The sequence below is a fragment of the Podarcis erhardii genome, assembly GCF_964252035.2.
Source record: "Podarcis erhardii genome assembly, chromosome: 1".
NCBI classification, from domain to species: domain Eukaryota; kingdom Metazoa; phylum Chordata; class Lepidosauria; order Squamata; family Lacertidae; genus Podarcis; species Podarcis erhardii.
This window is the reverse complement of record NC_138497.1, coordinates 107,966,281-107,991,698: the sequence shown is the minus strand read 5'-3', so window position 1 is coordinate 107,991,698 and position 25,418 is coordinate 107,966,281. Positions and strand designations below refer to the sequence as shown.

General features: G+C 40.6%; 1 protein-coding gene across 1 annotated transcript in view; it reads right to left on the bottom strand.

Moving 5' to 3' along the window:
- Positions 1 to 25,418, bottom strand: part of PKP4 (plakophilin 4) — a 92,486-nt gene that overhangs the window by 10,294 nt on the left and 56,774 nt on the right. Inside the window, exons 5-15 of the mRNA XM_081874269.1 lie at positions 23,620 to 23,745; positions 23,320 to 23,510; positions 21,198 to 21,756; positions 16,452 to 16,643; positions 15,801 to 16,020; positions 15,424 to 15,556; positions 14,330 to 14,543; positions 5,920 to 6,103; positions 2,244 to 2,361; positions 1,536 to 1,727; positions 1,224 to 1,397 (exon numbers count right to left, since the gene is read on the bottom strand). Of these exons, the coding sequence (XP_081730395.1) occupies positions 1,224 to 1,397; positions 1,536 to 1,727; positions 2,244 to 2,361; positions 5,920 to 6,103; positions 14,330 to 14,543; positions 15,424 to 15,556; positions 15,801 to 16,020; positions 16,452 to 16,643; positions 21,198 to 21,756; positions 23,320 to 23,510; positions 23,620 to 23,745 (2,303 nt within the window). The remainder of the gene's footprint in view (positions 1 to 1,223; positions 1,398 to 1,535; positions 1,728 to 2,243; positions 2,362 to 5,919; positions 6,104 to 14,329; positions 14,544 to 15,423; positions 15,557 to 15,800; positions 16,021 to 16,451; positions 16,644 to 21,197; positions 21,757 to 23,319; positions 23,511 to 23,619; positions 23,746 to 25,418) is intronic.

The window sequence follows — 25,418 nt, the reverse complement described above, 5'->3', positions numbered from 1 at the left end:
CAATCATTCTGTTAGTGCAAGCTTTTCTGTTTGCCAGATAGAAAAACCCTCAGTCTCCTCTCCCCACATGCTGTTATGAGGTTTTTCATGACACCCCGCCAATTGGGGAGATGGGGGGGGGGAGTCCCACTGCCCTAGCAGAAGTCCTTCAGTTAGCAAGACTATTTAATTGATTCCCACCCTTAACGTTCTTAAATTTCCCCTACATTTTTCCTGGAAATTTCTGTTCCACATTCAAGGTAGAAAAAAAATATTATTCTTCAATAAAAAACTACAATGTGATTGTCTGCCCTCTCACCCTTGTGCAGTATGGAAGCTTTTCCTTGCATTTTATTTCTTATTTTACTCTTCTTTATGTCTTGCTCTTTTAGCACAGAGAAGCTAACATTACAGCAAACAACACAAAGTAATGTTAGCACCATCCTAACATTTCAGATTAGCTTGTCATGATAGCTAATCCTGGACAAATTGTGATTAGTAGCCTCAAGTGTAGTTTGTTGAAGCAGACCGGTTTCAAACCTCATAGTCTGTGAAACTGGCTTCTGTGCCAGAGATGGACAAAGAACAATGGAGCTTGCTGGCTTGAGACGGCTCGTTCTTGTATAACACTGAAACATGACTTAACAGTGTGTCCAAATGCAGTCATCGTCTTCAAATAGAATGGGAAAATATATTTGTATAGCTGCATCAGGTAGAATACTATGAAGAGTTATGTTCCACCTCCCTTGCACACACCACTATCAGCAAGGATGGCCTGGACATACTGTTCCTAGACTCCATACATAAAAGAATACTTGTGCATAATTCTAAGGTATTGTTGAGATGTCTGCACATGTAATGAGTCAGGACCAAATGCACTTTATCTTCTGTTTGATGGGCAGAGTAATATCCACTTGTCCATATGCATGAATTATGGGCAGTATTCCACTAAGTTTTACTCAAAGTACCACTGCTGAAATGAATGAACATGGCCAACTTTTGTCCATTAATTTCAATGGGTCTAAACTATGGTTGAATACCATCTTACTTTTTTTTAAAAAAATTGGTCAACTTTACATATAATTCATATGAGATCCTGTGACTTGAAGTACATTTCCTGGATAAAATGGCCTGCAAAATGTTGAATACAAAATGTTGCCACTGGCTCTCCACTAGAGCATCAGTGTTGTTGCAAAAAACACTGCAAGGGTGAAGGAGCAACAGCTTCAAGTTTCATACAATACCTTCCAGTTGCCAGCAGAAAGATTCTGGAGAGATCCTGCAGAACCTTCCAAAGTAGCTGGGTTGGAGCTTTCAGCTAGAAGAGTTAGATACGGTTTCACTACAGAAGGATGCCACAGCATTTCCACACCTTTAGGAGACTTTGACAGTCCTGGTATTGGGCCAACTCCATCCCACTGTGAAAGATAACACACTTATTATATGTGAGCTCTGTCTTTTAAGCCAAATCCAAACAGGATTGTTTAAAACATCCTGCTACGTGGTATCCTCTAGCATATTGGTTCATAAGCCATGGGGAATGAGGAGGAACCAACCTGGTCCTCCTGCGAAGTCTTCTTCTTCTTCTTCTTCTTTTTCCCCCAGCAGCTTGGCTCTGAATCTTTGCTAGGCGATTCCTTCCCCAAAAAGTCATCCAACTCATTTATACCCAGAAGGCGGGCCTGAGGCACTTCAAGCTCGAGACGGTAGGAAAGGTTTCTTAGTGTGCACACACAGTTTTCCACTGTCTGTAAGCCAAACACAGAAGAGATTCTGTAGTGAAATACATAGCGCAGAAGTGATTTGGGAATATACATTTAAAGGATGAATTAAACTTTTGAAGGGATATCAGGGGAAATAGGGATCAGCTAAATTTTAACCATGATGAGTCTTTTAGTAATCCCTCTATATGTTAGTCCAGTGTAAAGGTTATCAAACTTTGTCACAGTGAACCTCTCCAAGTCAACGAGAATTGTGCCCACCCAAGATTGAGTAAGAGAGCAACAACTTAAACACTGAACCTTCAGAAATACTACAAGGGAGGGGGAAGAAACTAGAAAGATCTGGAAGATAAAACCCATCCTTGTTTTCATCATTTCACAGTTCCAGGTTCTGCTTAGACAGGCAGCATTAATTTGCACACTTCAACATTCAGTGGCGAAAAGCGTAACAACCTCTGTGACTGCAATGGTATAAACAAATTACAAACCAAACCAGACAACTCTCCTGATAACAAAGAAAATGTTGTTAAAAGATCTACACACCTTGCTGTCATAATCTGAAGTATTCACACATGTATGGATCACATATAACAATGAATCAACCAGCCCTTCACAAGATCTCATTTGTTTCCGTGCCTCTTCTCCTGCAGAGCTTAGATTCCTAAGGCATAAAAATCAGAATGGTGATGCATATTAATAAACACTATGTATTTTAGTATTCTTATTATCAGAGACATGCAGCCAATTGTCTGCATACGGAAAGCTGCTTAGATATGACGATGATATCATTTGCTGATGAAGTGCAAACACATGTCAGAGTTCAACTCAGTGTATTCCAGATAATACTGTGCGTGTGTGTTTTATAATGACATTTTCAGTTAACAGGGCGGCTATTAAAACAGTGTTGGAGCAGAATGCCCCTCATTACTGTATATTCGTTGCTATAAAGAATAGATTGTTGAGAGAGAGGATCCAAAAGATAACAGGATTACGATAGAGAAATCTATTTTCCCCACTCTAATACTATCTATAACCTACTGCTTGCTTTAGAAAATGTGGCCAGTTTTCTCTGCAGATTAAATATATACCTTTATGTGTACTTGTTAGGGCTAAACACAGAAATCTGAGTGGGGTCCTCAATGATTCATTTCCCCAGACCACTCAGTGACTACAAAATAACCCTGGGATAAAGAAAAAGGGGGGAAAGCACTGCCTATATCAGTTCTCAGTCAATCTTTATTGCTCAGCAAAATTTATTACCCAGATATGTGGTTGGCAATAAATGATCCACATGCTGCACTAAAGCCTGCAAAAAAACTACTTGTTGCTGCTTAATGCCAATCCATTTGGCAATGTCTGCATAGTGTGGTCTAATCTGGGATGGGTCCAGGCCACACTGAACGGCTGCTGCCAAAAAGATTCTTGTATCTTTATAACCCTCCCAAGGCCAAGGAAGCTAAAACACTAACACTGAGCAAGTTCTCCCCGATTCCACCACCTGAAAATAAATAAATCAAAACAAACCCCTTTTGTTGTCTATGTTTTTAAAATGTATGCAAAACTAGACATGGTATTCTTTGGATGATGTTTATTTTTTGTTGCTCTAATTGGCTCACAGACTGTGTGAATATCTTGGACAAGGCAATGGGGTTTGTGAAGAAATACAGCGGGAAGCATGGTGAAGAAGCACAGACTAGGATGCAGGTTGAATCAAGTAGTTGTTGAAGGAGGGACATCTGGAAAGGCATTGGATTATATGGTCATGTTATGCAGTGGTCCTGTTAGTTATGCAGATGTCCTTGCACGAAAGAGACATCATTGTATGAAACAACCCAATGTATACACAAGAGAATGTATATTTTGTATTCCTAAGACCAAGTGCTATTTTTTAAATTAAACAGTGCTTTTATGAGCCCTTGGCTGCTCTTCAATTTATCTTGCTTTCTGGTGAAGTGATTTATCATAATCTGGGTTTGCCTCCCCAATTTGGTGACCACCAGATGATTTGGAATACAACTCCCACAGACTTGCTGTGACTGATGATAAGACTGCCGTCCGAATGTTGTGGAGGGCACCAGGCTGGGGAAGGCTGTTCTGGATCTACCTCCACATCTTTATGAATATATCTTGTTTTCAGACCTAATCGAACATAGCCATTTTTAATTCAAATCCTGCCTTCTGTCCTTGCAATCCCTGACTAGTCTGCTTATTCTTCACACTTGCCAATCAACATATTCCTGGTTGCATATTGTGGTTTAAAAGGTCACTACATTTTTAGCCGACATGTTATAAATGGACACTTAAATAAGATGTGAATGTGAGAAATGCACGTTTGCCAGCCTGTACATTATACAGATGCATTTCTCACAGAGCCATGATGGGCTCCTGAGTAAACGTGGTGACAAATCCAGGTTTGCCTCTGCATAAAGATTGAAAAAGATCTAAATGTATCCATTAAAAGGTGCAATCCATCAAACGCTGTTCCAGTTCATCCCCATTTTCAACAATTGTCCTATTACATAACTTAATATATGCACCCTGCAGCTCCAGATGTTGTCAGAAATGTGACATGATCTGGTGATGCTCTGTGTTCCTTTCTAGCCACTGATCCTACTATGACTTGATAAACAAGGCTTCATGGTTTACATGGCTAAGGATGATCCTGGCTTGCATCCTGGCCACAATATCCTTTTTGACATTTCCCTTACTGAGCCAATGACTTCATCAGCTGGCTATATTGGTCATTCATGGATCATACTGCTTTGCTGAGTTCCTTACTGCTGACCCTAACTTTGAATGCCTGCAAGCCAAGTCTGACCAAAAGCAGAACTGAACCGAGACAGAGCCCTTTTGAAATCATGAGCTACTTTAAAAACTAATTTCAAGGATCATTTCAATAAATCTATGATTCAATTTGGACACCACACCAAATCAAAGTTTGTGCTAATCATTGTTTAGAACCAAACCATGGTATTACCTTCCAAAATTAGAGGCAAACCCTGGTTTAAAGCTGCTTCTTTGCTTACATTTTTATGTCTGCTCAGCACTCTAATCTCTTGAAACAGTGGATTCTGGGGACAGAGCAATAACCATGGTGTTGTGATCACACCAACTATGGTTGCTCCAAATCATGATTTCTCATACTGGTTTGTTGGCAAATTGTCAATTACAACATCATTGTTAAGCTTCCTTAGCCATGGTTTAATGGAAAAAGGCACATATGTTTGGAGGGGATTAGATGGAAGGTTGTGGTGGAACTCTTAATTGTGAGAGGAGGATACTGTTTTTTTTGTTTGTTTAAAGCAGTGGAGCTCCTCTTACCTGGCAGCCACAAATTTCTCCTCCAGAATGCCCCAATGTTACATTACAGTAAGGCACTCTTGGTGGAAAGAATGGAGGCCAGCACTCACTGGAGCAGTGCCCTCTCTAGGACATCTCATGAGGGGAAATGACCACTGAAAAGAGCTGTACCAATAGGGCAGAAGTGTGTCACAACCCTTAACACACAACCCCTTCCTCAACAAACTTACGAGAACTCTCCCAAAGATTGAGCAGTGAAATGGAATTGGCTGTTTCAGCTTGGCTTTTTGTTTTTAAGTGAGTTGCTTTGGTCATTTGTTGAATTTCATTTGGACTTCAATCAGAGTGGCCAAAATCAAAGAACCAATCAACTAGTTCTGGTGCCTAAGAGGGCTTTAGAATTGTGCTTCTTGAACAGCAGCCCTTAACACCATGTGACAAATTACACCTGAAACTGATGGGACTTATAAAAAGCATCTCAGGATAGGGCACGGGAGGAAGATTCTGCGGATTAAAGAAAAAGGGGCGCAACCCAATTGGGCCTTTGGTAGCTCCTTCAATACCAGCAATTATCATTAGATGATTTCGATGTGTGTAGTCTGCAATAATTCTTTCAAGCTTACACTAATAGAATGGCCTGAACCACAGTAGTGACCAGTTAATAACTTAAAGATTAAATTGCTAGAAATGACTTGGCATCAAAGCAACTCGCAACTTAACCCTATAATTAGCATTTAACACAAACACAGAGAGCACACAATCATAAAACAACATGCCCTTGGATATAAATCTGCATGTCTGCTTCTTTTCATTATGCAAAAGCAAAGCATATTAGCTTGGATGGAAGAAATGATTAGTTTACAAAGGCCGCATAAGAAATTGCTGTTTTAAGATTACTACTACAAACACAGCAATTTACCTCAGGCATCCTGTTGTATTGCGTAGAACTAGAGAAGTCTGGAATTTAATTTTATGATCATCATCAAAGGAAGAATTATTCCAACCAGAATGAGGAACTATCACAGTGTTTGTTAGCGTTGAAAGCGCATCTCGAATGATTGTCATCTTTACTGCATCGCATGAAGACAAGTTCCAGAGAACGCCTGTGGAGGGGGGAAAGATCCATCAAGTATTATTTTATGGCTAGAACCATTAGGTTCAACTTGCAAACTTTACCATATAGTTGTGGTAACAGCAAGTTAAAACACAGCACATTTAAAGAAATAAAAACCAAATATTCCATAGCATAAAAGACAACAGTATGAGAAGCAACATCTCTCTCTCTCTCTCTCATTTTTCAGCTAAGCACATGGACCTTAAGTTATCATGACAGAACTTAAGGGAGGAATAAGTATCCCTAGTAGGAAGGGGCAAAGTCCCTGACACATTTATAAAACAAAAGCAGTACTCTGAAAGGTAGCAGACAGACAGCAGACCAGACCATTTGTGTGATGAAACTTCAGCTGCAATCCTATTCCCACTGACCTGAGAGAAAGCTCCATTTAACCTAGTAAAGGTAAAGGGACTCCTGACCATAAGGTCCAGTCGTGACCGACTCTGGGGTTGCGGCGCTCATCTCGCTTTATTGGCCGAGGGAGCCGGCGTACAGCTTCCGGGTCATGTGGCCAGCATGACTAAGCCGCTTCTGGCGAACCAGAGTAGCGCACGGAAACACCATTTACCTTCCCGCCAGAGTGGTACCTATTTATCTACTTGCACTCTGACGTGCTTTCAAACTGCTAGGTTGGCAGGAGCAGGGACCGAGCAACGGGAGCTCAATTGGGATCCAACCAGATCCCAATGTACTGGGCACCTTAAATTCAAGCAAAATGAAGTCTACATTATGCATATCGAGACAAGCTAGGATGGTTTATTCTACAATGTTGTATTTACATTCCAAAGTGTGTGAGATCAGCAGTAACTTGCCACCATAACTGAAATACAGAATACATATAGAGTGGCTCACAAACTATGAGGCATTTCTGATTCCGAATATTTTATTAGCAAAAGATTCTGGGTTGTGTTGAACTTGCTGCCTTCCAAATAATTGGGCGTATAAAATAATAATCATAACGGATTCATCTTGCATGAGGTTACAGAACTACTGTTGCAAAAAAAAGAAAAAAGAGAGAGTACACTGAAATTATGTCCCTCAACTCATCAAGAAGAGAAAGAATGAACAACTCTTCCCTGGTAAGGAAAAGAAAGGAGCAGCTAGTTAGGTGAACACTGCCTGTAGTTCCTATGTAATGTATTTAAAGCTTATGCAAGAGATGTTTCCCACAGTTGATTTCTCCCCTGAAGCGGCACACTGTATCATCGGAGGTCTGGATGATTCCAATTCTCAGGAGCATGTTTTAGCGAACACAGAGTGAAGGAGGAACTGGAAAAGCCCAGTTCTGTAAGTGGAACTCGGCTTGTGGTTCTTCTTTTGAATAAGATTTTATTAAGAGTTTTAATAATAGTAATAATAATAATAATAATAATAATAATAATAATAATAATAATAAAACTAAGCTAAACAAATACAAAGAGAAGAAGGAGAGAGAGAAGAGAAAGCATATGAAGTCCTCTTTCACAGGTAAATCTTAACTTGTCCCACACAGAGGAAGGTGATCCCTTCCAGCTCTCACCTGGGAGCTTCCCTTTCTTCTCCCACCCTAGGAGATCTTCCCTTCCCTGCCTCTCACACAGGGTTCTTCATCAACTAACCATCACTTTCACCTGCATGTTAACCCCTCCTCAGGCCTGAGTAGGGGACCACTCAAAATACAAATGAACAGAACAGAAACAAAAACCGAGCAAAAACAAGACCTTCATTTATGGCTAAACACGGCATTGACTATTTAGATGTCATGGCAACCTATGTTTAACGCTAAAAAGACAATAGAGAGGTGAGCTGTATTTTAGAGGAATGAAGGTGCTTGGAAGCACATGGGTTGCTTCTGATCCTCCAAGCCAGGCATAGGCAAACTCGACCCTCCAGATGTTTTGGGATTACAATTCCCATAATCCCTGACCACTGGTCCTATTAGCTAGGGATCATGGGAGTTGTAGTCCCAAAACATCTGGAGGGCCAAGTTTGCCTATGCGTGCTCCAAACCATGCTACCTCTGCGTGGCAAATTCAGTATGTACAAATTCATTCCAGTCCAGTCTCTCCCAATTTGCTTATTTGCCTACTAAAATACTGGCATTATATTTTTGTTACTATTTTGAGGGAACAGACTTTTATGACATGAAACTATATACAGGTCAGTGGTTACAAAATATAAATATTGTGTGCTCTGCTGATTGTATAGGAATGTATGATTGATCAGCCCACACTGCAAGATTGTCTGACTTGCCTAGCTCAGTGTCAATAAGAGCTGATTGCTTGCTTGAAAGAATAAGATTTGTATCTTGTTATCTGCCAAATAATATGCTGAAGGGCAAGGTGTTTGCTAGGGAAAGAAAAGCCCTTTCATCACCTAGAAGTTAAGAAAATGAGTCCCAAACAATTTGCTAATGACAAGCATACACGGTCTACCCAATCAACTCCTGCACATTCAAAACACAGGGATCTGGAGACTTTGTTTCAATTAGTACTACTAGGAAACAAGAAATACACTTGCTAGGTTTCCACACCACAATACAAGGTGTGCCACATGCAATTCTTGTGCGCACAGAAAATATTATTTGGGATTTAAACAATGGATGTATTAGCGTAGAAACAATCAATAATGTGAACACATTTTTCCCCCCTTTAAAATGCAAACAGCAAAGACTTGCTGGGTACCTCTAGTCCAGCTTTAAATGACAGATTACACACCAGATACAGATCTTGCATTCAGCAACCAAGCATCTATCATCTGGAGTTGTGAAAAAACACATCCAAAGTGAGTACACGTGGCTTGAGATGAGAACTGCACCCAATTACATCAGTAAGATGTTATATTAAGTGCTCCAAAACTGTAACTTTTCATGTACTGACAGTTTAATTTCTTATCAGTAGAACAGGGATGGGGAACCTTCGACCGTTGGCCACATTGGCTGGGGCTGATGGAGGGACATAGATTTACCATCTTTGCATTAGAAAGTTTAGAAGCATTTCACAACATTACAATTCAGCCAATAGCTGCCAGGGAGAAGAATGGGGTTCATTTCAATGAAGAAACAAGAGCGCTTACAGCCGACAGCAAGAGCAGTTTAAAAGATGGACACTTATAGACATACCTTATTTCTTTTTAACTGTTTCAGTTTCTATAAATATTTTATTTTTGGTGAACTAGTAAAGCCGCTATTCTGGTTTCTAATTTGACACCTCATTTGTTATAGTAACACCTATAACACCTCTATGTTATAGTAAATGCTCTATAGCATCTCTTCCAAGATTTGGCATTGTGCTGTTTAACATATAGCATTCTAGTCCATCTCTAGGACTCAGTTTAGGTAACAAAGCAAAAGCAGAACATAAACCAGATAAAATAAAAGCATGTAGGATATAACCTCCCCCCCCACAAAAAACCCCTGTCAGTAATATTGTGTAATTGCAACTCCAGAAGATGAAAAATTAATTTCCAAGATCTGAAGGTAATGCTTGAGAACATCATATAACTTTTCTCCACAATTAAGTGCAGGCATTTATTGGTCACTAGTCATTTGAATACAAATATTGCACTTTAGTTTTGAACATAGTAATGAAGTGTTCACTTTTATATAAAGTTGTTCTTCCCTCAAAGCAATGCTGTATTTAAACAATGCTAGGCGTGGCAACAAATCTACTTCACAATGTTACTCAGAAGTTGTTTGCGAGTCCCTCTACACCACTCCTGGTAGCCAAATAAACATTAGTTTTAGAATGTTTATTATTTAAAAGCTGTTTTTGTCAACTGATCAGCAGCTGAGCTGACTTACGGACAGGAAAAGTTGCCTTATCAGATTTGAGAAGGCATAGTTACAACTACTTATCGGTCTCTGACAATAGTAACTAGGGTGTCACTTACGGTACTCACTACTGACCATGGATGATGAATAATTACACAAAGGTGAATGTTTGACCCCTTTACTTGTGTGTGATCTCTCTACTGCGGCAATTTATTACTGTGCATTTAACACAAACCAGTAATGTGGCTAGAATGGATTGACCAAAATATCTGCACTTTGAGCATTTTATTGGATGAGGAAGATCTTCTTATCTCATTCACAACAGGCTCAGAACTATCAACACGAACCAAAACATCAGTGACAGAAGTTGCAATTATGTCATTTATCAACTAATACTGTGGGACCACACAGTTGTGCTAGATCTCCTTCTCTGGATAAGGTATGTGTCTTAGGTGCTATTACGAAGTTGAGACTCAAGACAGTAATTATATACAAAAATTATTTAGAACACTCTCTAGGCTCTCTTTTCATTGATATATATATTAATTTGTTTAGTTTATATCTTGGCTCTTTCCCCCTGAAGGAACCCAGGGTGGCAAACTGATGCTTAGCTGTAACTGTGGGCCAAATTCAGCAAATCTAGTGTGCTAATGAAAGCCTGTGTACACATGGGGCTTTCTCCCCTCCCACATGCATTCCCCGATTCCACTTGGGATGTAGGGTCAGGAGGAAAGTGGGGAATCATTCCATCTTTCAAGCAGAAATGCTTGCAATGGCGGAATACTCATAATACTCCTCCCTGTATGTTCAGTTAAACACAATGATATCGATATAAAATTAGATGCTTTCTTTTCTTTTTTCTTTTTCTTGCTACTTCAAAAACTCCCTGGTGAAACAAATGGCACAATACAAAAAGATTCCTGGCAGCAATTTTAGCATGTTTGTCAGAGACTATTTTACCAAGATACCAAAGGCCCAAAGTATCCTGGAGCCATTTTAACAAGCCATTTAGCGGTGGCATCAGAATTTGAATCAGCGGTTCCTCCTCTGCTTACTCTCCCTATGCATAATTGTTGCATGCATGCTGTGTGCTTTCTTGATATTCTCCAACAACGGTGCTTGGCTTATATTACATGAAGGCGGGGAACGGGCCATAGGTGCAATCCAGAGAAAAGTGAAGCATACCTAATTCTCTGTGAAATCAGTGTTACCCAAGCACAGCTAAGAACTGATTCCATGCCTTAGGCATGCATAACTTGCTTCAGATTGCACCACCCCAAATGTAAGGTATGGGGTATTAAGAATTTAAATGTATGTAGAAGTACTAAGAATGGATATAAAGTGTTTGTGTCCAACATACTCTAAGATAAGGTCCATTAACTGCCTCTGTAATTTCAAAAGTAATAACTCACACCAGGTTTTAGTGATGGAGAGTATAACTCATGAAAAATGAGATTCCAAAGAAATAAACACAAAACACCCTTAGGCAGAATAAAGCTGTTTGAGGAAGTGGAGAAATGTACGGGTTATTCTTCCATGTCAGCAACACAGAAACCAAGACTATGCACTAACTTTGTGATTCTGCAGCAGAGATTATAGGCCAGACCTAAAATATTAAAACGTTTAGTCAAATACCATCTTTCTGCAGTATGGATTTCTGACACAAAGAGCACTTACAGCTAAAAGTAATGTGAAAGTGACAATTACAGATAAGCAGTTTTGAAAAACACCTGAGTATTACAAGACTCTTAGTAGCAAGGCAATGGCCATCTCTTCCTGGGAACTAGTATTGCGTATCTGTTTTCCCATCATGATTGTTTCAGATACCAAAGCAAATTGAGTGAGAACTTCCCTAACAGGAAATGACATGGGCTAAAAAAACCTGAGGACCTTCACTATAGCCTGCACAATGGTGCAGTTGCTGTTTTTATTTTATGTGCATAGTGAGAGAAACACCCTTAAGAGGTGGTAGTGTCTAGAACCACCCCCCATGTGATTTGGGCTCTTGGAGTTAGCAGCTGTAGCCATTCGTTTGGCGGTACACATAAAGTGCAGAAACACTGGCGATCCCAGGATACGGTCTGTAGGCAGATGAAGCTGAAGCTACAGATGTCTCGGTTTGGTCATTGTGTGGCTGGGCCATCACCTGGGAACTACACGTATGCCATCTGGGGTTGCATAACAATAGAAAGGTGGGATATAAATGAAAGGGGGAAATGGTAATAAAACAGAGCACACCCCATGAGGTGAGCAGATACAGCTTTTTTTTCCTGTGAAGTTCGCATGCCATACATAATAAACCGCCAGCCACACCGGTCCAACGGCCCTATGCTATGGTTGAAATATCTGAACTGGGTTTAAATCACAGCATTTTAAGCAAATAACCAACATGGCACTTATTTATCAGTATAAGCTATGATTTGATGATCTTGCTGGGCTAACTGATAAGAATGCTTGCGTACTTTCAGAAAAAAAGAAAAAGAAAAAGTTAAAAGGCTCGGGAAGAAATAAGCAGCACTGTGCCCTAAGGCACGGTTTCCCAAACTTGGGTCTTCAGCTGTTTTTGGACTACAACTCCCATCACCCCGAGCTATTAGGACCAGTGGTCAGGGATGATGGGAATTGTAGTCCAAAAACAGCTGGAGACCCAAGTTTGGGAAACCCTGCCCTAAGGTAACGGGTTGCCCAGGCAGAAACCTCTAGAGTACTTGAGCCTTGCAAGAAATATGGAGGGGTGGTGGGCACATTGTCGAACTTTAGAGGCTAAGCATGAATGAGCAACCTCTGAGATGACTGCAGCTGATAGGTCAGATACGTTAGGCTGGGATGAAAGATGCAAACAGCATCTGCTTGGCTTTCATCACAGCCCTAAAAAAATATTCAGGACAACCTGCCAGGCACAGATGACTTTTAGCGTGCTTCCTACCCTAGCAAAGCTCTCTTGATCTTGGTCTCTGCCTTCTGTTCAGAGAAGGAAGCTGCTAGTCTGCTGAGCCACAGCAGCTGCCAGCCCACCAAGCCTGGGAGCTGTGGAAGAACTTGCTGGATCTCTTCACAAGCTTGTCTCCATGTTGATGAGACTTGAAGTACCAGTACCCACTGAACTAGGAGCTGTCTCCACAGAGGCAGCAGGCAGAGGTATTTCGCAGTGATGTGGGTGGAGGAGAGACAAAGGGAGGAAAGTCTGGTCTTATTTACTACTTGCGTTCACAGCCCCCGCGCCTTACAATTTAGTTACTGAAACATCCCAGCAGTTCATTTGGCTAAATGCCTAATGTGTGATTCACACTTTGTCGTATGTGCTGAACACTTTCTAACACTTGGAACAGTTGCAGTTTTCTGAAACTTCAGTTGATCACAACATTATCCAATGACATACTTGTGTGCGTACATTAGAAGTCAAGGAGATTTTTTTCCCCCAATTCAGAGGGCATTATATTTATATAAAGTCATAGTCAACATAGTCTTTGAGCAACAGCGGGATCTAAAGTGAGTTGAGAAAGATGTGCCTCTGGAATGTGGAATATCACTGGACTCAAAGCACACAGCTTTCTCAAATTTAGCAAAATTCAATTAGCAGAAATATACTGTTGAATTCAGGGAGTTGGCCTTCCCCCTACGGACATGTGCAACACCACGGAACTGTAGTTTTCTTTTTCTTTTTAGTCAAGGTGACTACATTCTTCAGGAAATCATTTGATGAAAATAATTTTAAAAATCTAATTACGAAAAATGTTATATCACCATGAAACAACTTATAAAGTCATTCACAATAGAATCCTAATATTACACTGCTACTGTGAGACTCAATAATATAATGAATCCTTATGAATGAGAGTTCTAAATGTGAAAGTATTAACTGCCTGAGGGGCCTAAATAATCTTTAAAACAAACTATGGGAGCTAAGAGTACTACAGATTAATTTATCCACTCTTGCAGAAGACATTCAAAGAAATTTCTCAGAACAACTGTGGATTGTCAGATGTACTGAACAACAAAAATGATTTTGGAGGATTACGTTTTTCCATCTCAAGCTGAATTTCAATGTACCTTGAAGTAGTAAAATGTCCCCAAACCAAACCAAATATTCTGCCCAGGACCAGTTGTTGTTTGAAAAAAGCCATGAGACAGGACTACTCTGCAGGTTACAAAACAAATTCTGTAACAAAAAGTCTATTGGAGTGTGTGTGTGTGTTTGTGTGTGTGTGTGTGTGTGTGTGTGTGTGTGTGTAGCTGCAACCCCAAATGCCTGCATGAAGGTTCTAAGGCTCCTGTCCTAGACACATTTACCACAGTAGGTCTCACATAAATAAATGTGACATCCTTCTGAACAGACATGCAAAGGTTCATGCAACTAGATACCTTTTCAACTAAGTAAAGTATTTCAAAGTAAAACCTCTTCTTGCACACAGAAACATTTCACCTGACTAAATGCCATTTATTTCCTATCTATTGAAACTTTACCTGTGACAAGTTCTCTTACTTCTGCATCAATGGATTTTCTTAGCAATCGTAAAAGTGCAGGGATCCCTCCGACGTTTTTCATTGCTATTTTATTTTCATCTGTCGACTTTCCGTACACCAGATTCCGCAATGCACCGCAAGCGTTTTTTTGAACTTCAATGACTCTGTGGTCCAACAGGTCAACCAGATGTTTGATTCCTCCTAACCTACATACCTAGAAAATATGTGGACCAGATTCCATTAATACACAAAGGGAGCAGATTCTGAGGGTGTGCGGTGGGCTTCAGGGGAGAGGAGAGGATAAAGTTCTGTTGCGCAGGAGAGAGTCTGATGGGCTAGCAGAACAGAAGTGTTGGATATGACCCTTAGGTTTTTAAAGTACAGAATATAATAGACTAGAGGAGAAATGTGAACAAAGTGATAGATCTACTCAGTAACAATGGAAAACATAGCTACTCTGTGAAGACAACAATAAGGTGACCAGTAATACACTCCCCAAAATTTAAGTCATAAAGCACTGTTTCCCTCCGTTTCACATATGCAAAGTTTATTGGAAAACATAATAAATATTCAGGTAGTGATTTTTCTCCTAATTGCTTGTTAGACAGAAACATTGTTTTTTAAATAGCTGCAGAATAAAATGATTTTAAAAAAGCCATTAGCTAGGCCTTATGTTATAATTTCTCCTCCTTCTCCAAGATCTCAGGGTGGTTTACAATAATTGAAACATAACAACTCTGTCAAAAAGGGGCCTCCACCTCCAAGGCATGAGAACTTGGGTCACAATTACACCTTTGTATTTTCAGGATTCAGCTTCTGTTTATTGTCCCACATACCCAGATATTTACTCAGAATTAAGTCCCACTGAGTTCAAAGGGCCTTGCTTCCAAGCAAGTGTGGACAGAAATCAAAATTTAAAGGAAGCCGTCAAAAAGATGGCCCAGCATTTTCACTATCAGTACAGTAAAACCCTAGAAGCATGAACCTGAGTTTGCAGTGTAAGTTTATCAATAGGTACCAATTTGACGGAAACTTCAAAATTAAACATCACCCTACAGTGTTCTTCACTGTAGCGTAAGGCATCTATAGCGTACCTCGGTTTTTATTTTGTTATCTCCAAAACACAGGTGCTGTAGGTAGGCCGCAGCGTTGGCTTGAACCGATGGGAACTGATGCTGCAGCATGTGGATGACCTCAGGTAATTCTGGATCCCGCCATGCAAATTCTCTTCATTGGATAAGCAGAGTTCAAAGGAAAGTGTGAATTCGTGTGTGTTATATATAACATTTTCAGCCTGCAATGATTAACCCAGTCCACCCGCTGACAACATTTTACAAAGATATAACTAAATTTCCAATGGTGAACTAAACACAGTCTCAAAGATTAGCAATGGAAAGTAACAGGAATCGATTTAGAATTATTTCGCTATGGCAACTGTGGGCAATTCGTTACAAGTATGAGGTATGCTTGCCTGGGATCTTTCTGGATGCTGTCTATGGATGGAGATCTTGTGGTACCATCATCAGCAGGAGGTGCATGCTGCTGCATCCTGTTGTAGCTGGACTCAGAGAGCCGATAATGAAGCGACCTGTAGGGTTCTGCGTAGGTAGCTGTTGTGTTCAGAGCATAATTATTTCTTTGGTATGTAAGAGTGCTACGCTGACTGGATGACCTTTGTAGATTTCCAACACCTGGAACATAAAGCAAAAATACAAGATTGTTGTTGTGTGTCTGTATGTGTTGTTGTGTGTCTGTATGATGATCGTCTTCCAAAGGAACTACTCTATTCCGAACTTAAAAATGGAAAGCGCAATGCTGGTGGTCAACAAAAGAGGTTTAAAGACTGCCTCAAGACAAATCTAAAAAAAAGTAGTATGAACACTGACAACTGGGAAACACTGGCCTGTGAGCGCTCCAGTTGGAGAACAGCCTTTACCAAAGGTGTCATGGGCTTTGAAGACACTCAAACTCAGGACGCAAGAGAGAAACGTGCTAAGAGGAAGGCACGCTTGGCAAATCGACACCGTGATCAACTCCTGCCCGGAAACCAATGTCCTCACTGTGGAAGGATGTGTGGATCCAGATTTGGCCTCCACAGTCACTTACCAGATTTCACACTTACCAGATCCAGTTCGATATAACGCTGTTTGAGATCCTTGGGGTAGATCAGCTGTTCCATGATTTGGACTGTGGTACACTGGACTGTAATAGGTTCTACCTTCATATATAGGGGTGATGTGCAGATCAGGAGACACCGTCGAACGCAGCTCTTGACCAAGTTGGCTGTGCTGACTAGCATATGAACTCCTCAAGCCTAGACGGAAAAGGGAAATATGAGTATGTGGCAATTGCAATCTTTACAAACAAATCCCCATTTTCATATTGCAATCTTTTAGGCTCCAACTACGCATGTGACTCTCCCACACATATGCATATCTCATCTTCTAATCACAGCCTAAAATTCTATCAAGGAAGAAATTAATATATATGTTAATCTGTATTTCAAAACAGATCTCTTCAGAGATAGGTGGCACCTATATCTTCTGCCGTTCTCCTTGTCCCGTGCAAGAAAAAAAAGGGGGGGGAAGTAGGCAGGGACAGGATTATTGGTTTGTGTTTTGTTTTCACAAAGATCATCCCCACGGCTTTTCAGCGCATTAGTTCCTCTGGCCTTTACCAGAACTGCCAGATGGCTAGTTCAGGCCTGGTCTCACCTGTTCCTAACAAGTCCTCCAACGAAATTATTCTGTGCATAAGAAAATGAGTGGGGAAAATCAAAATGTGCTTCAAGATGCCTTTGTAAGTCTTACAATAATTTCACTCCAGGCCCACTCAGTCACATGTTTTTGAACAGAACATCCACGTTTCCTGTTCGTTTTTATGCATGATTTAGGATCTTATCTTCCTCTTTCAGTTATCCTTTCTTTTATTTTCCATCTAAAGTGAAAAATTCCAATTTAAACCTCTCCTTGTAGCTTATCTACAAGCCTAATGATTTTTGTACTCTTATTTCTTGCCTTTTACCAGCTCTATAGTTTCTTTGTTAAAAAGTGGCAGCTAGAACTGCACACATTGTTCAAGGTGACAGAAGATTATGGTATTTTAAAGCCTCTGTGCTATAGTTTGTATAATGGCAACAACCATTTTAAAAACATGCGACAATGGAAGAGAATTTGCAGAAGGCCTGGGTCTCTTACACCTTATTTACTGTGCTCTGGGGAATGTTGTGGATGCTGCAAAAGTTTTGGGTCAGGCCCATAATGGTCATTTTGTACCACCCGTGAACAATTGAAAAGCCTTAATAGTCTTGATTTTTTATTTCATTTAATGTAGATCCACATAGATTCATCTGGCAAGAGCACAGCCTGTCAGTCAGCTGCCAATTATTTAAACTGCGAGGGGGTTGTACTAGCTTAGCCTCCAGCAACAAAATCTTCCTTTCTTTATCGTGTGATGAAACTACCTTGCAGCTTAAGCGACCCTATGGCGTAGGAGGAACTGAACTAAAGGGACACGTGCCTTTTAGGGGCTAAAATCACTTATATTGAAGACACCTGAAAGTACTGGGAGAGATCAAGAGATTCACAGTGTCATCAATCCTTTCTTCTAATCCAAAATGATGGCGGTACAGGGAACCTACAGAAGTGGTATGCACCTTGTCCTATAGATCTTAACTATCCAAAAGGCAAGATCATGTACAAGTCAGCTTATATGCGCACACACACACTAGCCTTCAGCTTCCAAATAACACAGTGATTGGTAACCTGCTGCTAATTAAAAATGAGGATTTAGTGGGGATGTCCAGTGATTCAAGTATTCTGTCAGTGCGTGTTTCACGAAATATCAGCAACTGTACAACATATCAACCCTATGACATAAGAACCTGATTTGCTGTCCATCTGGTCTGAGGCTATGCAAAACCTATTTTTAAGGATTTCATTCTTTCTATTATAAAATACAAAGCTGCATTGGCTCTTAAAAATCACAACAGTCATTATAGCGAAGAATCTATTCTAGTTAAATTTGCTATACAGTGGTACCTCAGGTTGCAAACACTTCGGGTTACAGACTCTGCTAACCCGGAAGTAGTACCTTGGGTTAAGAACTTTATCTCAGGATGAGAACAGAAATCACATGCTGGTGGTGCGGTGGCAGCGGGAGGCCCCATTAGCTAAAATGGTACCTCAGGTTAAGAATGGTTTCAGGTTAAGAATGGACCTCCGGAACGAATTAAGTTCATAACCAGACGTACCACTGTAAAGTGGTACCTCAGGTTACATACGCTTCAGGTTACATACTCCGCTAACCCAGAAATAGTGCTTCAGGTTAAGAACTTTGCTTCAGGATGAGAACAGAAATCGTGCTCCGGTGGCGCGGTGGCAGCAGAAGAGGCCCCATTAGCTAAAGTGGTGCTTCAGGTTAAGAACAGTTTCAGGTTAAGACGGACCTCCGGAACGAATTAAGTACTTAACCCGAGGTACCACTGTATAGACAGATGAAAGAGGTTTTTTTTTAAAAAAACCAACAACACTAAGGCAATGTTTGAGAAGATAACCTGATTGAGCTACTAGCCATGATATCTGCAAATGTCAATATTTGTTCTTTGCTGAATCTTAATGTGGTAACAACTGGTTCAGATGTGTTGTTAAACCTTCAGACTTCCATCTGTTGGTCCTATTAAGTAATACAATTATTTTTTCTTGCTTGCTTGCTTGCTTGCTCCTGGTTTTGTCAGGACTGATTTCAACACCAGTGCAATGTCATAAAAACACCATATGCCAGATTCACAAGTCATTACGCTGGTGCAAGGGTTTAGGACTACAGTGGCAACCACTGAGGTTATGGATATCGTATGAAGATTAACAGTATTTAAGAAATGGAATCTAGAAAAATCTTTTTAAGAATAATTTAAAAGGCTTTGTGTTTTGAAAGGCTTGAAAAATTATACTACTACATCTTCACTATGAAATAACTAGAAGATTCAGGACTGTGATATCAAAAGACTGATTAAAAAGTCATTCATATTTAGCTGCTTGGCACAGCATTCTTAAACATATTAAGTCAAGGCTTTCAGCACCCTTTCAAGTAGATTGGCATCTAAATATTTGCTGTTAAGGCACTTTTAATCAGGGCATTAGGACTTTGCTATATGAGTAATATACAGGCAGTATTGTTCTACTTCAAAATCATTGGCACAATGCATGAGGTCTTTTTTCATATTTTGAAATGCACTAGCTACATTTGACAAAAGTGAGAACTAAATTTCAAGCAAGCAGTCGTTGCTTGCACTTCCTGTCATTAAACAAAATGTGTTTCTCTTGCTTGCTTCCTATTTTTTCCCATATTATATGTGGTCAGTCACAGATTACGTGGTATATGAAAACCTGATACCTATACTCAGGTCTGCCTCCGGATTGTTTAATGATTCATTGCTTGTGTGCCCAGAAGTAATAAGGAAATACAAATCCTTTCAAGTATTGCACAGAGGGAGTCAGGAACACATAAATTGCAGTTAATTATGCAGTGCATATCAACAGTATAGGTAGTTTTCATATATTTCAGGCCCGATACCTGCTTTTTTCAAATGCAAGAACAATTTTGACAGGGATATTCATGGCACTGTTTGTCTCCAAGTTGAATAGAGGTAGCTTAAATTCATTCATATGCACCTGGGAACATGGCAATCCATGGTGGCATCCATGGCAATCCATGGTGGCATTTTATTTGTACTTATTATTTACACCAGGTCACAATCTAACGCAAGTTGTGCATGTTTAGACCCCTGCAGGCTAAACAAAGTGGTGAATACTTCCTAAATCCCCACCCAACGATCTGCATGTGCTCAGATACGCATAAAGCACTTGTACATCCTGTCTTCATCAGTCATCTGGGTGGAGTGGCCGAATGAGCCCCACTCCTATGGGGATGAACTGGATCCCTCCATCCAAATGCAGATCTTGCAGGCAGCTGAAATTATCGTGTATACAGTAGAGCACTTGTGCCCATAAGCAATCATTTTATTAAGGCATTAAGTATATTTTTTCTGTGCATTTAAAAACCGTGTGTAGAAAATATGGAATAACTGAAGCTCATTGTTTTCATCTGAAGAATGTCCCTCCTCTCACACACAAACCAAGCTCACGGCAATCAACTGAATGCAACCAACCTTATTCTGGGTTCTCCAACCTCTCGCATTGCCAGCAAAAGCAAACAAAGAACCTACCCACCTGACGTTGACACAAAACTCTGCACATACACTATGCAAAAGAATGAAAGATCATTATCCCCCCTTCTTTCTTCCCCCCTCTCCACACTTCACTCTCCCCCACTACCTCAAAATGCCTATGACAGCAGCGTTTCACACCGAATGTAGCTGACCTGTAGAAAGGACTGTATGAATTGAAAACAGAGACCATAGGTTCGTTTGTTTATCCATGAAAATCTTTCAACAGAAACAAATTAAAAATAAAATAAAACTGCTAAGCCTCCACAGTATAACATTTCATTCTTTGTGATGAGAAATGAAGCGATTAATTCCGAAAATATCTACTGAAACAAGCCTTTGGAACTACAAACACATTCAAAGCTGCAACTTCAGTCTTCCTTTCAGTGAAATCAATAAGGTTTTCAGCGACACCTAACATCCGATTCCTACCCTTTGAAAAAATATCCTGGTTTAAAATGCAGTCATAAAATCCTGCATTGTGTTGTTGGTCCTGTGCAGATTCCTCGTGTGCAGGCACTGTGCCTATAACAGCATTTCAAGCATCAGTAATGGCATATTACAGCTCCTCTTGCCAACAGTGCAATTCATTGTATTTACAGGTTCGCGCAAAGTTTTAAGTTGTGCCTTTACCTTTTTACTAACCTGTAAGGCTATCTGGACGGGGTGGGACCATTTTTTCATATATATCATACTGCTGTGCGTATTGCTCGATATCATGAAGTGTCCGTTGTAACGTTGTCCCCAGATGTTGTGGAACGGCGGTCATCCCAGAACGTTTTGGCGATGAAGATCCAACTTGGGTTTGGGGTGGAGAGGCCACTCTTGTCTGTGTGTCATTGAGCGTAAGAGGTGACCCAACTCTGACAGCAGGCTGGTACTGGGGAGTTCCTCCATTGGGGTTGGTCGACTGCCTGGATGTTACCGAGCCAACTCTGCGCACTGCGATAGGCGAAGCTGGCCTCTGTGTGGTAAACGGAGATGCTGCTCGTTGTACAGGCAATGTTGTAGATGAAAACACATTAGAATTAAGAGATCGCGACTCAGTAACGGATGGTGAGCCATAGCCACTCCCTAAAGAAGTTCTGAGTGATCCCCTTGAAGGAGAAATGCCTGCGGTGGTCACATATGAGGGAGACTGGGCCCTCGATGGAACAGAACTTACGCGTCTCATGGCTCGGTTGGCAGCTATGTTTGAGGATGCCTGTTCAAAAGGAACCACGTATCATTTTGGTGCACAAAGCCATCAGCCAGTGTAAAAGATCAACATTTTCGCTTGAAAATTCCTTTGCGGGCACATTTGCACTAGAGTTCAGTCCCTTTGGTTTTAAAACGGAGAGTTAAGCTCATGTTTTAAAGGTTTCAATTCTCTACACATTCATCTGGGAGTCAGACTCGTTGAACAGATATGCACAGAATTGCACTTCTCAGTCTCTGCACTGAAATCAGTGGGACTTAAAATGCTTAATGTTTGCTGGATTGCGCCTAAAATGTTTTAAATTAAGTTTATCTATTGTAACTTCCGTCAAGGATGCATTCTTAAAGAACAACAAGAATCCTCTTTGGCATCCGCAGCCAAGCGAAACTATTAATTTCCAGAGTTCCTTGAGAGGGGCCAAAGAGTAACATCCTTTGGATTGCGCTTAAATGTTGTAGTATAAAAGGTAAAGGTAAAGGTACCCCTGCCCGTACGGGCCAGTCTTGACAGACTCTGGGGTTGTGCGCCCATCTCACTCAAGAGGCCAAGGGCCAGCGCTGTCCGGAGACACTTCCGGGTCACGTGGCCAGCGTGACAAAGCTGCATCTGGCGAGCCAGCGCAGCACACGGAAACGCCGTTTACCTTCCCACCAGTAAGTGGTCCCTATTTATCTACTTACACCCGGGGGTGCTTTCGAACTGCTAGGTTGGCAGGCGCTGGGACCGAGCAGCGGGAGCGCACCCCGCCGCGGGGATTCGAACCGCCGACCTTTCGATCGGCAAGCCCTAGTCCCTCCATGTTGTAGTATAGATGTAGCTTTAATCTTAATGTTCCACTTTCCTTTTTTTTTTACAGCAAATGTGTCACCAAAATCCTATAGAACTATTTTCTCCATTTAGTCTTTGCCTTTTTCATGTCTTATTAATAAGCCTAATAAATAAGTTACCATTAACACTGCACAGCCCAATGTCATTCTACAAAAGCTGGAATTAGGCTGAACAAAGTCTTGGACTTCCATGCCCTCCCATTCTCTCCTCCTGTGTAACTGAGAGAATGTTGCAAGCATTTAGTTCACCTTTCTAAAAATCCTGGCGTATGAACCAGTACTGACATGTAATGGCAACCAAGGATTCCTGGAAAGTGAAACTAAATGCTGGCGACCCATCCCTCAACCGCAAATGTTTAGAAGGGAAGTATGACCTTGAAGCTTTGCTCCATTATTTAGTGTTATATTGTCTTATGCCATTTATAGAAGCGCTGTTTGCTTTTAATTGGTGTTTTCTTTTTACTCCCTCCCCCACTGTTTTGATGAGATCCTTGGAAGATAAAGGTGATATAGAAATGAAACGAAATGAAATAAATAGTGTTTTATTTATTCTTATATAATTTTAAGCTAGTCAGAGGTCTGTTGTGGTTGAAGATGTTAAACACAAATGATTTATCAAGGTAAGTAAATTATTGTATTGGGTATTACATTCATATTTATATTACTTTTACACCATATCTATATTAGTATATTTATTTATTTCATCAGCTTTTCTTGAATATATTTTTGGAGTTACATGTACCTGAACCAAAGCCTGTCCTTCAGCCCTTGAGCTTCTCACCAAATGGTTATTATTTGCTCCGATAAAGGAATGTTGCTGTCTGTTCTCTCCCTTTATCAGGTTCTGGCTGTTGTGAAAACTGCTTACTTCCTGGTATCCACTGTCGGAATAAGAATTCATTTGTGTCGAACTCCTAGAGTTACCCACTGATCCTAAAGATAAAGAGCACAACGAACCTGAAGTTATTACACAGTTATGAATAAAAACAAGACCAGATTGATAAATCTCAGTTTATTTAAAATGTATATAACAGACCCTCACTTTCATGGAGCGATGTTTGCTCTGGGGAGTAGAGATTCCCTTGTTCTGGCTCTGTTCCAACATGATAAGAAGCAATATGAACACTCTCAGATGCTCTGAGTTTATTTACACCTGTGTTTGGCAAATCTGAAAGCAGAGTTTTGTTAGTCAATAATAATATCTACATCTATACGCATCTGCAACCTGGTACAGCTTCACCATTTCTGCTCAGTTCTATTCTACATACCATCTGCAGAGCAATTTTAGACAATTGTGCAAGAGCAATAGCTTTGTATATGAACATTCAATTCTGAGGAAGACATAAAAGAAAAGACCATTTGTGGAGGTGGTGTTTTCTTGTCAGTTTTGAAAGCTCAACAGTACACACTTCCAAAGAAGGAAAATTCTGAAGCTGTTAACTGAAGAACATATTGTCAGCTGTGATATTCATTCTTGAACTTTAAGCATAAAACAAATATACTTTTTTTTTTTTTAAAAAAAGAAATCTCTGGCTTGAAAGACAAAGCATGATTGAAAAGATACCAGAAGGGATCAAATTTACATTCGGGAACTGATTCCTATATGAATTAACTTATCTTGCTGCCAAATCCCATCCAGTAACTTAGGAACATAGGAAGCTTCCCTATAAGGACTCAGACAATTGGTCCATCTAGTTTAGTACTGTCTTCCCTGATGAAACACCAGCTCTCCAGAATTTTAGGCAGAGGTTTCTCCCAGCCCTTCATGGAGATGCTGGAGATTGAATCTGAGACATCCTGTAGGCAAGGCTGATGCACCAGGCTATATAGCCCCTAATTTCTTTTACAGTCGTACCTTGGTTCTCGAACAGAATGCATTCCGGGAGTCCGTTCGACTCCTGGAACCAGTTGAAAACCAAGGCGCAGCTTCCGATTAGCTGCAGGAGCATTCTGCAGCCAGACAGAAGTCGCGGAAGCTGCGCCAGATTTTCGGCTTCTGAAAATTGTTCGAAAACCAGAACACTCACTTCTGGGTTTCAATCGTTTGGGAGCTGATTTGTTCGGGAACCAAGACGTTTGAGATCCAAGGTACGGCTGTAATTTACTTAAAGGGTTTCAGGGTGAATTGCCTTTTCAAAACAGAATTTGCGCAGTTCTTTTAAACAAAAATCTGCCACGACTGAGGAACATGAAACCACTGAGAAATCCTTCCTAATTGCTACATCTTCACATGAGGGCTTCTCTTCACTTTATTCACAATTGATGGATGATTTAGGGAATCTGAGATGGGGCAGCTGCGACTCAGAAATTTAATATTAAATCTGCAGCTTGGCAAGAAGGACAAGATCCTCAAACTTCCACTTATGGTTCAAATATTCACTGGGCAGCCTTGGGCCAGTCACGGTCTCTCAACCTAACCTGCCATACAAGGTTGTTGTGATTATTAAACGAGGTGAATACATATATGCATACAACTGGGAGGCAGAAGTTCTTGTTGGCCTACTGCAAATAACCGTGATCTTCCAACAGATCCCAACATGCTTCCTGCCTATCTCTGAACTAAAGAAATAATAACCTTTCAGTTCCTTAAAAGCCTAATTCTGAAGGTAATTTATCAGGGCTGGAGGAAGAAACCAAGAACTGGAAGCCTTCCAGGTCTCTTACATGAAAGGCATTTGAAGACTTCTGCACCAGGGAGCCATGAAAATGAATGAGAATGGAGTTAAAATGGATTAGAGTTTTGGGGTGGGCTTCTTTGTTGTTACTAGAGAGTTCCCATAATTGCACAGCTTGGTGCAACTAATTTTAATTAGTTTTGGAGTTTAAAAACATGAAAAGGGG